We start from the raw sequence: 16,268 nt of genomic DNA on the forward strand, positions 1-16,268 counted from the left end.
TTCTTGGAAGGATGCATGATCTCAAAAGAATCACCTTGATTGACTCATACCTTTGTTGATTCTTGCTTTATCTCACAGACATGAATAATGATTTTTTGAACAGGAAACAAAGGAAATGACTTTTTTATCTAGGTAAAGGTATACCAATAGGTTGGCTAGGCTACGCAGCTAAGCTTGAGGGTGCGATGTGCACTAGCCCCTCTCTGAAGCAATGCCTTCTTGGTGGTTCCGGAGAGACGAAGGGTTTGGCGACCATAGGAATGTGTTTAGAGAGTAGAGTAGTCCTGGCTTTTACTTTGTTGTAGAAGACTGCCTTAACCCCACACTACCCTATTGCTACTCCAGTTTCGTCAGACCAACTACACCCACACAAGGATCCAATAAGTAATGTGAGAGTAATGATGATCATCTATTTTTAGACGACAATGGCGCCTGCTACGACAGGTTGCAGGTCATTGTAGGAGCAAGTATAGATGACAGTTCTTTTAGGTATGCTAGATCCTTCTTTGCATCAGTAGTGGTAAATAGTTTTGCACAGAGCTCAAATGGGATTTCATAACTATTTCTCATGTATGGGTGGAAAAAATGGCGATCTAGCATACCTTAGAAGCTGTCATCCATACTTGGATTGTGGGGTTGTTGAGGGAAATGATGATTGCAGTCACTTATTACAGTAGAATAACTAGCCACAGAAGTCCAATGTCGCGACTGTTCGTGTGACTAACATCTAGTTTGCTGCGCCCTTACAGCGTCATAGTAAATTATTGCAATTAAAGTTATTAAAATAATTAAATATGAAAAGTGAATACAGCGCCATTGGAGTTCTAGTGTATTTCTATTCTTGTTACCAACAAGGCCGTTGAGTCCTATACGCCTGCACAAGGGCATGTGGATGTCGGAGGTGTTGTTGGGAAATGTTTATTTTTGGCATGGGGGATCACGCATTGGTGCGTGGATGCCATGCGTAAAGTGATAGATTGTGAAGAGAAGCGTCACAGTTCGCTTGGTTGTATACACACTTAAAAAAGATTCTTGAGCTCGGCAGAAAAAAATGCTGATCTAAGACGGCAAATCGCGAGTTTGCTGATATTTCGGCAATAAGAGTCATATTTCCGAGATTGACCAAAAGTAATTGCCGAAGTATCAGCAAACCATCTTTTCAAATTGAAATTTGCCATTTGTTTTTGCTAAACTAGTCAACAAACAAAAATTTTACTGATCTCAGCAAAAAAGTTTACTGAATATTCGGCATTGTATCTCTCCTTTGCCGAATTTCGGCAATTGATCTGTCAATTTCTCTGTTTTTTTTTTTTCATACAAGTCGCCTTAGTCTGCTAGAGTTGTAAAAGAATATATCCGGGGATTACGTTGGAAAACAGTAAATTATCGGAGATAGGTGAGTAGGTCACGTAAAATAATTGTTTTCATCTGATTCCTGTACAAGTTAAAAAAATATCATATTTATATTGAAATCTGCTGCTTTTTTACAGAACGCGCGTTGCTGGCAAGCTGGGGTGAGATTACTCAGAGTACATGCACTGCTTGACCACCGAAGCCGTATTTGGACCGTAACGGAAAGTTAAGGGCTTCTTCGACAATAAAACTAACGAAATGGTACTACAAGTGTTACATTTGATAAATAAACCAAGTAATAAAACTAGCCTATGCTTTGTTCAGATCCGGAAATTTGATTTTTTTTTATTTTTCTTTTGTGCGTACAATAAAAATAAACCCAAATGGCGGAGTTCAGTAGATTTTTGCCGAGATTCTCAGCAAATTTGATAACAATCGTCAAATTTGCGATTGCCGAGATCTCAGCAAATTCAGTTTTTGCCGAGCTAGTTGCCGAGCACTCAGCGGTGCCATTCTCGGCAATATGTTTGCCGAGATTCGGCGAAAAAATCTTAGTGTGTAACCTCTAGGCGCTCTAGATTTACACTGTGCTGTGAAAGTTGGAAGGAAGGAAACGACTTACTTGTCAATCCATTTCTAAATCTAACTATGGCTATGATCATACGTTTATACATGAGATGTACACGCAGAAAAATGAATCGTAAACGCAATTAAAATCTAGTTCCAATCAACCAATTTTTCAGTTTACAATAGCTATAAACGGATTTCGAGTTTAAACTGAACTGTTCCATTGTTTGATAATACAAATATTTTCATTTGTCGAATTTTTTAACAGTTTGTTAGAGCAAACAAAGATTTGGTAGATTGATCAATATAGGCTATCAGGTAGGCTTATCAATATTCAAACACTGAAACAGCGTCGTGAAACTGCAATGGTTTTATTTGTTACGACATCGTTTCACAGCGAATTGATTCAACTGAAATCTTATCAAAATTAAACTTTTACATACCCTCACGGCAATTGCGAAATCGACACTTGTTTAAAACTACCCATAGTCGCACAAACTATGCCAAAAATTAACCTTTGAATAAAATCATGAACATTTATAATCAACACTGTGAAACTATTGACTTAACTATGCCGCGGCATAATTTAAAGAAATATTTTAACATTATAAGAAATAACATCAGTAGTAGTACTTAAAATATTTTAAAAGCACAAATTATACACACATCCACCAGCATAAACTATTTATATATTTTCTTATATGTATTTTTTTAACAATATGTACTATAGCTTTAAAAAATGAAACAAAAACTGTATGCATATGTACTAGTCTACGTTGTTTGACGAAACTGAATAAATAAATAAAAAAATATAAAATAACGGTTTGTTTCAAACGACTGCACTTTTGCGATTAACAAAACTCGGGAATCTATTTTTAGACGCTCGACAAGCGGATGGAAAGGAGATCGATTAAAACAAAGACAAAAATGCGAAACCGTCCAACTTTTTGCGAATGCTGTATTGAGTACCTGCACGTTATCCATCACGGCCAAACTGCACTCGGAAGTTGCAGTGATGGATTTGCTACACATTTGTGGAGCCTCGTGGCCGTGCTGTTAGCGTCACCAAGCGTATAGTCGTACCATGCCAAGGGGCGAGGGTTCGATTCCCGCTCCGAGTGATGAAATTTTTCGCAAGAAATGTTTCTTCCTCGTCTCCGTTGGTGCTCGTAATGTATGTCGTGTCCGTTGTCTAGTGTTAAGTTTCGTTCAGTCTGTACAGCCTCTGGCTGAAGACGGTGTCCGTGTCTTTTTTTACATTCCTCGTTTTGGCGAAGTTGGGGTAAGGGGGCATCCAATTAGTACGTCACGCTAAATTTGGCAATTCCCGACCCCCCCCCCCTTTCGTACCTACCGGTTTTTCCTATATATAATTCATTGCTCGTCACACTTTCGAAAACCCCCCTCCCCCCTATGAGCGTGACGTACTTTATGTATACCCCCTAAGTATTTTAAACATGTGTAAGTGCTTCCGGTGGTCCGGTGTGGTCCTCATTTTGTAGAAACAAATGAAGTTTCTAACATTGTATGGAATAATGATAATTGATTGTTTTAATCGATAAACTCTAAGTAAGAACAGAGAAATATAACTTTGAAATTATAGAAATTATAGAACTTACGGAAAATAAGTATTTATTGCAACAGGATAAATCAACAAATAAGTTCGTTACAAATATTTAATTCACTCTTGTCCCACCACTCTTTGGCTGGTCGACGGGGGATATAAAATACAAAAGCATTTAATTTGGTTTCTCTTTCAACTTGAAGCATATTCTTTTAGAAACCTTGGACGTAACCCTTCTGGGAATCGTGACGGAAATCTTTTTGGAATAGTGATCAATTTCTTTCCGGTAATCATGACTGCTTGACGGATGTCTCCTGTAAATAGTATAGAATTTCTTTCGAATGTATTTAGTTGAATGTTTTTAGCACGCATGAGAGATTCTTGAACAAATTATTCCACGAAACGTAAGGGATTTTCTTCTAGGAACCATGGGATTTTTTCTATTAAATGTCATAAACTCCTTTTGGGAAACTAGACCTATTGGTGATATCACATTTTGTTGAAGATTATTTGGCCGGGGTTCTGCTAAACCGAACTAAGCGCCAAAAACTTTATTCCGAGATAATTAAGCTTAAAGTTCAACCACTCACAAATAAACAACAGCTAAGATTATTTGAAACTTTTCCGCACACATGTAACTTACAAGCCTTTATTAATAACCAGACATGAAGAATACACATAAATTATTTGAAATCATTGATATAATTACATTTAATTTATCAGTACTTCGCACTCAGTTCACTCTGGCTGAACAAAAACATTGGAATATGGTTTATAGTTCAGTGTGGCTGACTGTGTTTCTTTGTTTCATAGAAAACCAGTCGGATTGTGAAAAAAAATCTCGATTTTTCATCGTCTATGAAGTTGAAATCGATATCACTCACAATCCTTTACATGAATCAGAGAGGACGCTTATAGTATGGTAGCACGGAGGTCTCAATAGTTTGAATAGTTTGAAATATGTTTTTTTCATAGGTGGTGCATGGCCTGCATAGAGCAAGAGTGATTATGTAGAATAGTCCTTGCGTATCCTGAAGTCCTGCGATGTGAAAGTGGAGCAATTTGTGTACTTCAAATTTATGCTGGTCGAAGAAAACCATGAAAATGTTCTGCCAAAAAATCGAAAATATGAAAAAGATTCGAACTTGGATCATTACTAAAATGATAACCAGGCATGTTACCTCTAGGTCATTTTACCTAGCTGAAGGTCAGTCGTTAAGTGCGAATCAAGTTCTAACCATTCTTCTCTAGCATGGTTTTCGTGAAAACACCATTTTCCGATCAGCCAAAGCGAACCAAGGTTTTGATTTTTTTTTTTCAAGCTGTATTATTTTAATTAGCCTTGTTGTTCAATGACGGCTCCTGTGTTAAATTATTAGTGTGAGGTGTGTCGACATAACGCAGGTATGGTCCACTGCACGAAACTCTGGTGGCCCGCTTAATCTCACAGAAAATTTCATGTGAGAGTAAGCAGGCCAGCATTAATTCGTGCAGTAATTCATTTAAAACCAGTTGATTTTTTGTATTTAACCCTAAAAGGGATACCTGGGGTCCATTGGACGCCAAGCGTCTTTCAGAGCTCGTCTTTGATGGAACACACTCAGCGAGGTGACGAGACTGAGGCCATGAAGGTATCCCTTTTAGGGTTAAAAGACAATCACACCGTCTTCGGCCAGTGGCCGCACAGACTGAACATAACTAACATTAGACAACGGACAACACATATAACACCCAGTGGCTGGAATCGAACCCACACTCCGAGGCTTACGAGACACCTAAACGACTGACGCCGCTAACCGCTCGGCCACGAAGCCCACATTGTATTGTTAAGAATAAATCGATTCTAAAATGCAGTGGATTTGGTTCGGTCTGGCTAAATGTGATTTGGAAAAATGGCGATCAGCGCCATCGAAACATAATTGTACCCTCCAACATCCGTATTTCTAATAACGTGTTCAATTCTCTCACAGATTGTTACTATGAGTTGGTTAGAAGTTAGAAATTTGATGGCGATGAGGAGAACTTGAAATGTTCTTCATCTGGACCAAAACTAAAACATTTCGCATAATTTACAGTTCACTCTGGTTGGATGCAATTTTATTTTTGGTATGTTCTGCCAAACAGAAATTTTGAATTCACTCCACGAAGAGCTGTCAGAATTACTGCATTTTTATGCGGAAGGACGATCATCAATTTCTTCATCCAATGATTAAGAAAACTCATTTTTTTTTTTCAAAAAATGACATTTCAGTCGAAAAAGTGTTCAAATACCATTACCGCAACATTAGGTACTACCACAACGATGGGAACAATTACCCTATTTGTTTTTATAAGCCTAGCAGTACACTTTCGTTTTCTGAAATCCGTTTGATCCGGCACGCAAGAAAAATATTGGATTTTTTTTTTCATTCTACGGTAGGGTAATTGTTCCCATCGTTGTGGTAGTACCGTGATTTCGGGTGAAATTGATCACTTTTCGCAGTTTTTGGCGAATAATTTTTGAATACTTATCGATATGGTTAAATTCAATGCTTTAAAACAAGTACGACCATGGTTTTCATCAGTCAAAGAGGTTGAAAATTCTACTGCAAATCATTGTACTACAAAAAATATCGTTTGAAATAAAAAATCAAAAATTTTACTTTCGGGGTGAAATTGATCAGTCAGTGAAATGTTGTTGTAAGTGCTGACAATATTTTTTCCGCCTAAATTAACCACCCCGGAATGTGAAAAGCCATGCAAAACTTTTACAAGTGTACTATTTTTTAAATTATTCAAGTTTGAAGTTAATTAAATCTAAAGAAAACGCCTGAAAGTATGCAATCGCCATACTAAATATGTTCTAACTTCCAGAAAAGTACAATTTTATGCATAAATTTCAATATTTATAGAACTTTTGATGACGAAATTGGGTTAAGCAAATAGTTGGCAGCTAGGAATATTTATTAGAATATTCATTACATGTGCGATACAGCTACGGTAACAAAAGTTTAAAAGTGTCTTTGAAGTTCGCCTAACACGCAATTTCGGAAAATATTGAATTTTATACAGAAATATGTGACTAATTGGTTGTAAAACATGTATACTCATCATTTAATAACTCTTGAGCCAGACTATGGTCATTTTTTACAAATTGTTTTAAGTTTAAAGCGTTATTTTTAACTAATGAAAATGGCCCTCACGTCGATCAATTTCACCCCACTGATCAATTTCACCCGAAATCACGGTACCTAATGTTGCGGTAATGGCAATTGAGCACTTTTTCGACTGAAATGTCACCAAAGGGTATTTTTAATAGATGTATGGTGCTCAAATTATGAGATTGCACCATTTGTTTGCTTAAGATTTGCCCAAAAACCTATTTAAAAAAATATTTTCCTTAATGTGTTTGCTGCTGTGTTCCTATTGTAGCGGTAGTATTCCTAATGTTGCGGTATCCCATATAATTTTAATGGGATACCGTAACAATAGGAACATATACCGCAACATTAGAAACACAATTTTCTTTCAGATAAAAACGAATAAAATGCTCTTAACAACATCAAAGTGGCAATATTTCGTTATTTTCCCGTAGATTAAGGTTGGATTTTATTATTTTCAATTCAATTCATGTAAAAAGTTTGCTTGGGGCGATACAATTGTGGCTTAAACATGAACCCAGTGCTTAAATCCTCCATGGTCGGATCAGTTACCCTAGCTAAATATAGTCCATAAAAATAAATTTTAAGTTTTTAGCCCAAGTATTGCACCAAAAGGATATACTAAACCTGAAACAATACAACTTTGGCGATGATATGGTAAGAAATTTGCTAGTAAGCTTCACTTGAGCTAATTTCCTTGAAAATGATCGTTATAAGTATTAAAAATAAACATCATAAAACATGAATTTTGGACAAAATTTACCACAACAGGGATACAAGTACGTTTTAGATGTGAGAATGTTGTGAATCAACAATATAAGATACAGCTATGCTTCTTTAATACTACAAATTTCATTTAAACAGGTGAATAGACATTTTTGTTTGATTCGTGCTGTTAAGAATATGATTAATTTTGAATCACCCTTATTGTAAATTCGCTCTCACTTCTCTTCGCACAACGATAAACCTCTCTGATTACACAGCGCAACATTGTTTTGTCTCAAGAGCAAACTTATGTGCCTTCGAAGGATTTTGGGCCGCTGAATCCGAATCCGGGCTCAGATTTTCTCTAACACGTCACAATTTTGAGCTATACCTCAATTTATAGGGCAAAATATGCGATTTTGGGCTTTTTTGACTGCAAGCCGTTAAGCAAGGCAATATTTTTTTTAACAATCAAAAGGTTAATTGGTCAATTAACATCTAAATTAACGACTCATGCAAAATATTTCGTTTTACCTAATCAAATTTGATAGATTTTAGCATTTTATGTTAATATGAAAACTTGCATGCAACTTTTGGAGGGTGACTTGTATGGGAAATATCGTTCCTAACATAAAACGCTTAAAACTATCAAATTTGATTAGGTAAAACGAAATATTTTGCATGAGTCGTTAATTTAGATGTTTATTGACCAATTAACCTTTTGATTGCTTAAAAAAAATATTTCCTTGCTTAATGACTTGCTGTCAAAAAAGCCCAAAATCGCATATTTTGCCCTATAAATTGAAGTATAGTTCAAAATTGTGTCGTGTTAGAGCAAATCTGAGCCCGGATTCGGATTCAGCGGCCCAAAATCCTTCGGAAACACAGAAGTTTGCTCTTGAGACAGACAAAAAGTAAATTTTTGTTACGCTGTGTTATCTATCCATCCGATAGGAGAGCGAAAGCTCTTTCGTATCCCCAATTGTGCTCTGTGCGTATTGTATAGAATAGCCAGGCCTGCCAGTTCAGTACCGACCTCCGAACAACGTAGATCACTAGATCTTTTCGCTAATAAACGTACCCCTTTCAAATTCCGATATCGAGCCAATCGAGTTTCATTTCGCATACACGCGCTTTATTTTGTACAAAATTAAATGGCTTCGTGCTTCACCAATACAGAGTCTCATATTTTTTCTCTTACTAGTTACTATTTACTAGCAATGGTGAGGACAGGAACCTAATTTGTTTCAACTTTAAGGTGAAAAGAGACACCGTGTTATTTTTGTTATCTTGCCTCTCTTTCTAACAATTTACCTCGCGATTTTGAAGATAATCTCGAGTTCCGAAGATGCTGAAACACAATTAGCATATGAAATGCAAGTGAGCGTACACAATGATAGGTTTTTGTTGCAAAACATGAAACAGAATCTGAGATTACCGTCTTAGTAGCAACAGAGCAATGGCGGATATTTCTCCGACCGTCCCGTTCGCCCTTAAACCATTACTCGTTAAAATGTGACGAAATACTAAAGAAATGGCGTGCGTGCCTGCTGAAATGGACTTACGACACATAAGCGATCAGCAGAGAAGGACAAAGGAAAGTTAATTCCAAAACATATGCTGCATTTGATCAGTGTCAGTTTGCCTTTCAATAAATATATAGATTTTGATAATCCTAATTACAGATGATTTTGTATGAGAACTTATTGGACACGGTTTAAATCCAGGATAGTATTTTTCAAACGTAGAAAAAGGTACATACCTATGTTCGGATGTGGGGCGAACGTTAAATCAGGTATTTTGGTTCAGTGTCGGCAATTGTCAAATTACGGTCATCTGCACCGACGTCCAGCGGCGCCAGCGTCGTTGATTTGTTTTTGTTTTGATAGTGGTCTTGACAACCCGAGCGGCATTCTCAGAAATGTATGCTTTCGAAATTATTTTGACCGTTGTCTGCTCAACTTCAACCACCTACTGATACTCAAAGTCAGTATTTTCAATTTCAACTGATTCGTATTAATTAAGCACGATGCAGAAGCAAAAAATGCAGTTGCTCTGCATCACTCACCAAAAGTTATTGTAATGCATTGCATTAAGGTAACATTTCGTAACATTAAACCATAATAAATCAATTCCAAATTGAAATATACATATTCGGATTCATCGAGCTGAAGTTCAGCTGAACTGAACTTCAGCTACAGTCGATGACACCACAAGACGCCGCTTTCATTATGTCGTCTCTTCTTTGTCATGTTCATACTCGGCCTCGTGTCTATGGGTAACTGACACATTCTACCGGGACGTTACAACGTTTTGACGCCTTTTTGTCAGATTTTTGTTGTAACGTCACGCTACTCATTCCCATTTTTAACATACTTTTCCGATGAAAACTAACTCTTCAACAGATCATACTTATTGGAAATTTTACAAGGAATCCGAATATGCACAAATATTTGAGGGTTTACGGTCGAATTTACGAGTTATAGCGAAAAATCTGACAAAAAAGGCGTCAAAACGTTGTAACGCACATAGGCGTAAATGGTCCAAATTCCTGGCCATAGGTCGAAAATTTTTTTTCGGGGTTTTCCAAAGCCTAATATTTTTTTGAGATAAATGAAGTATTGCTTCATCATGTGGCAATCAATAAAATACATTGGGATGCATATTTTTTCCAGAACAAATGCCGGAATTTGACGATATTCACTACTGTTTTTTTTTTCATTTGCATCATAACTCATCGGAAGTACTTTAATTATCGAAATATCGACAGTTTGAAAAAATAACTGAGTATGTAACACAGTTTTCCTGATAGAGGTGTATCATTTTAACAAAAAACTACACCTGGATTTATTTATTTTGCTCTGTTACAGAAGAGTTTTCAAAATCATGTTTTTTGTCAATTTTTAATAATTTTCAGCATTCAAAAATTTTTAGATTTTGCAGCATTCCGCGATCTGGACAAAATTACAATAAAATATAATGCACATCCTTTGTGAATCGCAAGAGAACGGGTACCAGAAAGTACCAGACGAAAAAAATAAATCATTTTGAAATTTACACTAGTTAGACTAGTTTTTTGGGCAGAAATCTCTATACACCGGTAAACGCCTAAATGTATGCAATGTAGTTGTAATCAAATGTAGCTAGAACTGTTGTGTTCAAAGCTTGTTTATAAAAAAATAAAAAACAACTCAAATAAAGTGCTTACTATTTGTAGCATGTAATCATATGTTGATGCACCGCTAAGAATATATTTTTAGATAGATATTGTTTTTATAGCTAAACTCATTGAGTTTTTCACTCAGTATTCCATAAACTTACTTTTATGTATAGAATTATGTTAAAATTCCATGTTTAAATATAAAAATTCAAACTGATATATTCCACACGGCTTCTATCATCATGTTCATACTCCTAAAATTTCAATCCGTCCTTAAATTTTGAGTTTTGATGCGTTTTTCTGGACACTATAAAAGTTACCACAAAATGAAAATGTGATTCCCAAGAATATCTAGAAAAAGGAACAACATTTAACCCTCTAATACCCAAATTTTTGATTTTGATCTAAATATCATTTTTCGTCATCTACAATCGATTTAAACATGTTTTGGAAGATGATTCTTTTTAATCCTCGATTTCGTGAATTTCAGTTTTTGATTTTTCTAATTTTTATTTTATTTTAAGTGTGGGGATGTTCACCACACTTTTATATTTTTCCTGGAAGCCAATTTGGGGAACGGATTTTTTTAGATGAAAACATTTTGAGATTTTATGATTATTGTTGAAATATTATTGTTTTCAATTTTTTTCACAGAAAATTTTATTTTCCGTGTAATTTTAAGGAAAATAAATTTAGAGTGTATTCGATTCCCATAAACTATTAAACAAGGATAGAATAATTTGGGAAAAATTTAAAATATGTTAATTGTAGCGATTCAATACAAAATAAACAATGACTTCTAAAAGATGACTAAAACATCAATTTTTCAATGATTTTAAAAAAATGTAAATAAGCTTTAAAATAAACCAAAAACTATTTTGAGATATACAGAACAGTCCTAAATATCAGCCAAAAATATAAAAAAATGATTTTCCACGAAACAAAAATTACAAAAATGCTCAAACTACACCCCGTCTAAAGGTGGGATTGAGTTTTAGGGGGTTAAACTGAGTTTAAGGGGCCGTTCAAAAATAATGGCCATTATTTACAAAAATTGAGCAGATAGAACAATTGTTCAACAAGTTTCCCAATTATCACACTCCTTACAATTTTGCTGAACGCATAAACACGTTATCCACACTTAAAAAAAAGATTTTTTCTCACACTTCTAGGAGAAATTCTATGAAACGAGGTGGCCCTTGTTTCCAAACAATATATTTTGTGGAAATATTATTATTTTTCAGTTCTCTGTTTTCGAATATTCTTCGACATTTTAAGCGATTTTGAAAATAAACGTTGTCCTTAGAGAGGTTATAAGAAATCATTTCTGGCCTTTACGTGGATTAATATGGAAATTTATAATCCAAAATGCATCCTTATTATCTAAATTCACAATTTTATCGCTAATACATACATAATCTATATAAATAAAAATGGAATGGTGTTTGTATGTCACGAATAGGCTCGGGAACGGGTCAACAGATCGACATGATTCTTTCACTGTTGCATTTCGCCAGGCCTCCGACGTGTTCGTACGAAAAAATAATTAGAAAAAGTGATCGGGAAGGTAAGAAAAACGGGAAAATCTGAAATTCCCTTTTGTGGTGCATTTCTTCATGGAACCGGATGTCAAAAAACAGAGTAGGCAGGCAGGACGACGTTTGCCGGGACTGCTAGTACACCATAAAAACGTATTAAAACTTTTTGGCCATGAAATGGACCCTGTTACTCCAGTGTGTAACGTCACGGTAGAATGTGTCAACTGTGTTTGTTTATTTGTGTTTCTTTTCGCATAAATTGAACATCATTGAGCTGATTTTTTTTCGACACTGTTTTGGTTCTACCTGCAATCTTCTCCTGCTGAAACTTCACTTTCTTAGGGGAAACGAATCTTTTCATAGCCTTGAAAACCAAAATCACCTCAAAGTTGCGTATGCCTACCGTCTGCAAGCTCACCCTAAGGATCAAACTCCTCGTCGTTTTAAACTTCATGAGGGTAGAACACAGTGTTGAAAAACCTGCGAAAATTGTTGTTTGATGCTTCGACAAGGATTGCACTTGACGCCGCCACAACCATGCCCGCCACCAAGTCGTCTCAGACAGTCTGCTTTGCGTCTTTCGAATTTGGTCGGATTTTGGAAGGGCGTTTGGTTTTCTTATGTTTTAGATTTTCCCCCGGTCTTTCTCGAATCATCCAAGGACGACATTATATTGTCTCGACTCTGGTGCCGCGCCGCCGCCGCCAGTCAGTCAATAGTCGAAACAAGGTTGTCGTCAGTTAAGTGGGGGTGGGTCGTCCCATCCGCCGACACATCCCGCCATAACAGTGCTGTTAGTGGAATGACGAATGTTGAGACTGGTTGCCTGGCGGGTACTGGATCGTCCGTCTTTGTTGGGGAGTTTTCTTTCCGAGTAATTGTGAATCAATTGAATTTTAAATGACGGATCGTTTATTTTTGAAAAGGTTTCCGCTTGCCTATGGGGTTTTGTCGTTGAGAATCAACGCTTGATCTGATTGTGGAAAGTGGTTTGGCCGATACCGTAAGAATATTAAGAGATTTACAGTTTAGTCAGAGTGCGAATTATCCTATGGTGTGTTTCCACGAAGATTGGAAGATATCTTGCACATCCCAAGTAACAATTTTAATTTTATCAAAGTTTTTTAGCGATTCAAAAACCCTAAACATAAAACCATTGATGCCGACTTGAAAATGCTCTCGAGTTCTTGTATGCTTCAATAAGCCCACGTTCTGGCTAGTTGGCCCAGTCTTATTGGGGTCTACAGGACTTCGTATGCAAGCCGGCTTAGGATTTCGGGTTGTATTATAGTTTTATCAATCTTCTAAATAAAACCATCTTCTGACTTGTCAAATAATTGTTTTGATTATTTTTCACTCTCAATGTTTGATCGTCAGAATTAATTATGCTTGATTGTTTATCCAGCCATCAATTGGAAAGATGCAGATATGGAATTCAGATTTGATTTCCTATTTAATACGTGTCAGGAGACATGCCACGGAAAATTTGTGGTGAATGTGACTGTGATAATGACAAAAACAAAGTGCGCCACACAAACTATGCATAATTCGGAAGTTAAATGCACTTAATTTACTCGGTGGAACTGGGTGAAAAAAAGGTTTTTTCAACACAGCGGAGTTGAAAAGACATAATGTAATTTTTCTAACAAAATAGAATGACGGCAACGTGTTGTATGGTTTAATTTGATCTTAAGCTGTACGTGAAATCATAAAATTGAGTAATAATTTTTCTGTATTTGCATGAATTATCCCGGCTAGTCGACATATTTTTCTGATAAAACTCTGTGTTCCTGATGATTCCTCCAATAGGGCTAACCCTCCTGGGGTAGTCATAACTGAGCTCATGATAGAACTAGCGGTTTTATCACAGCATTTTTTTTGGTTTATGTTACGGCCACGAAATCTTTTGTTGGTTTTATGCATTGGCTCGCAGTTTTGTGTATTTGTTTACAAAAAAAATCTCTCCAACAACAACCGCAAATGCAAGTTTTATTGAAATGGTATATAATAAGTGATAAAACCAATTCATGTCTACTTGCAAGTCTTTAACTGAAGATGTTTATAGGAGAAGTTATATGATAGTTTTATGGAACGCCAAAGGTTCAAAGTAAAAAACTACCACATAAAACTAATTTAGAACAACTAGCTTTTTGACATGCTCGTATAAAACCAGGATAAAACATGAATAAACCTTCAAGGCATGCTGATTGTTACTTGGGATGTATACGTTAAGGTATTTTCTTGAACATCATTTTAATACACTTTACTAATTTCTATGCTTATCAGTTATTAAATACTATCACATAAATTATACTAATTTTCTATCTGTTATACTATCTGATCATACTATTTTTAAGATTATGTTCTCAGTGTCTGTCTAAAACAATTAAATTGAACACTTTCTCAAATGAACCAAATTAATTTTGCTTTTAAAAAGATCACAATCATGATAGTTAGAAGTAGTGGTGCAAGTTTACCTCAAACTTTCTATCAAAAACGAAAATCCTGGCATATTTGTTCTAAAATTTAAAAGGGGTTAGAATTGGCCAATTTTCATACAGTCGTGGTTTTGAGGAAAATTGACGAACTGCAAATATTTTTTCATCATTTGTGTATGCATTTCCAAAGATCACATTCCAATGATCAAAGGACTTTTCCATGCAAAGAAACGAAAGTTATTAAACAATGAACGTGACAGTATACTTTTTTGACCCATTCTCACCCCCATCGACGGCGACGGTACGTTATTACGCAAATTTAAAAAAAAAATAAAATGAATATTGGTTCCCTTATTGAGCATGTGGCTCCCATTCCCATCCTATCAAAAACAAAGAATTGAAGCTTTGTTTGCTTTGTTTGCTTCATATTTTTGTATTTTTTGTTAGAAGTGAGCACGCATGAAAACAAAAAGAACGGAATCAATCGGTGTCATTATCACTTGGTTTCGAATAGGATGAATATGGGAGAGTGAGAACTGATGGTACACATACCCTACCAGCCAGAATTTTAAGCTCAAAAACTGGAAGCGGTTGGTTTAATATAAAAATATTGAAAAATTATTTAGAAAATAACAAAGACATCATTTTTTGGTCCTGTAATGAAGGAAGGAAGGATAATGATTTTTTTTTACGACGAAAAGATCGAGTTGAGCTAAATTAGTGTCTATTTTCCTAGTTCGAAAATATTAGCAAATCATTTTTTGTTCGAAAAAACTACCTTGTTGGACATCGGAATAAGACAATTTCAAAATATAATTGTCCATATCTACAAGGTGAATATTTTAATCTGTGTCCTCATGCAACATTCTGAGCAGAGCATGTATAAACTTTTAGAGTACCATTATGTTTTTCAATAAAAAAAAAGTAGACAGATATGGTAACATAACCTATAGCAAAAGTTATAGATCTTTTACACTACACAATACACAGCTTATTTCCTAGGCTTGTTTCTATTAGATGAACATCACTTCAGTTCCTAATTTGTACAGACTAATACGAAATGCATTAAATATTAGACATCTATCGTTATTTTTAAGCTTATTCACAATTGCGCGTTCTTAATTCTATGTCAGATAATTTCACATGCACATTCCCACTTGATAAAACTCTCGTTAAAATTCGCTCCCATCCCCATCCAGATGTACTCACTGCAGGGCACTCGCCGCCATGTAGTTATAGTTGGCACCATAACTGTTATTGTTATTGTTGTTATGATGGTGGTGATTGTTGTAATGATAGCCATGATTGTTGTACGACGGATGCGACTGATAGTAGTAATGGTAGGGATGGTTCTGCGGATGCAAATGGTGATGGTGAAGATGATGGTGGTGGTACGACTGGCGCTAGGAGCTCGGGCTGGACGGGGTCGGTGCAACGAACGGCGTCCACTTGAGGCAGCTGCGATCGATCTTGGGCATGTTGCCACGTCGCTTGACCCGCTCCTCGTACTCCTCGAGAACGTCCTGGAACGAAAGCAAGAAAAGAAAAGAGTTGAGACATCAGTCGGTCCGGAGTTGGAAGAAATGACAAGATCTGATGTTTCGCAGTTCAACAAATGAATATGGAAAGTCCGGCGGATTATCTCAATGTGCACCTTTCTGACGTGACTCCGCCGGAGCAGACTGGGTATTTAACCTGTCAATCATCGACCCAGCCAGCAGCGGTATGGTATAGAAAATTTGCTCGTTGCAGCCTTCGAGAACCCTCAACGGTTGAATTCAACTGGTTTTATTCTAACACCCA

General features: G+C 36.1%; 1 protein-coding gene across 1 annotated transcript in view; it reads right to left on the reverse strand.

Annotated features, from left to right (window-relative positions):
- Positions 1 to 12,916: 12,916 nt before the first annotated feature.
- The window catches only part of LOC109419544 (histone acetyltransferase KAT7), a 127,334-nt gene continuing 123,982 nt past the window's right edge, over positions 12,917 to 16,268 (reverse strand). The window contains exon 3 of the mRNA XM_029859362.2: positions 12,917 to 15,988. Coding sequence (XP_029715222.1) covers positions 15,869 to 15,988 — 120 coding nt within the window. The 3' untranslated portion in view covers positions 12,917 to 15,868. The remainder of the gene's footprint in view (positions 15,989 to 16,268) is intronic.

This window comes from Aedes albopictus, chromosome 2 (assembly GCF_035046485.1).
Source record: "Aedes albopictus strain Foshan chromosome 2, AalbF5, whole genome shotgun sequence".
NCBI classification, from domain to species: domain Eukaryota; kingdom Metazoa; phylum Arthropoda; class Insecta; order Diptera; family Culicidae; genus Aedes; species Aedes albopictus.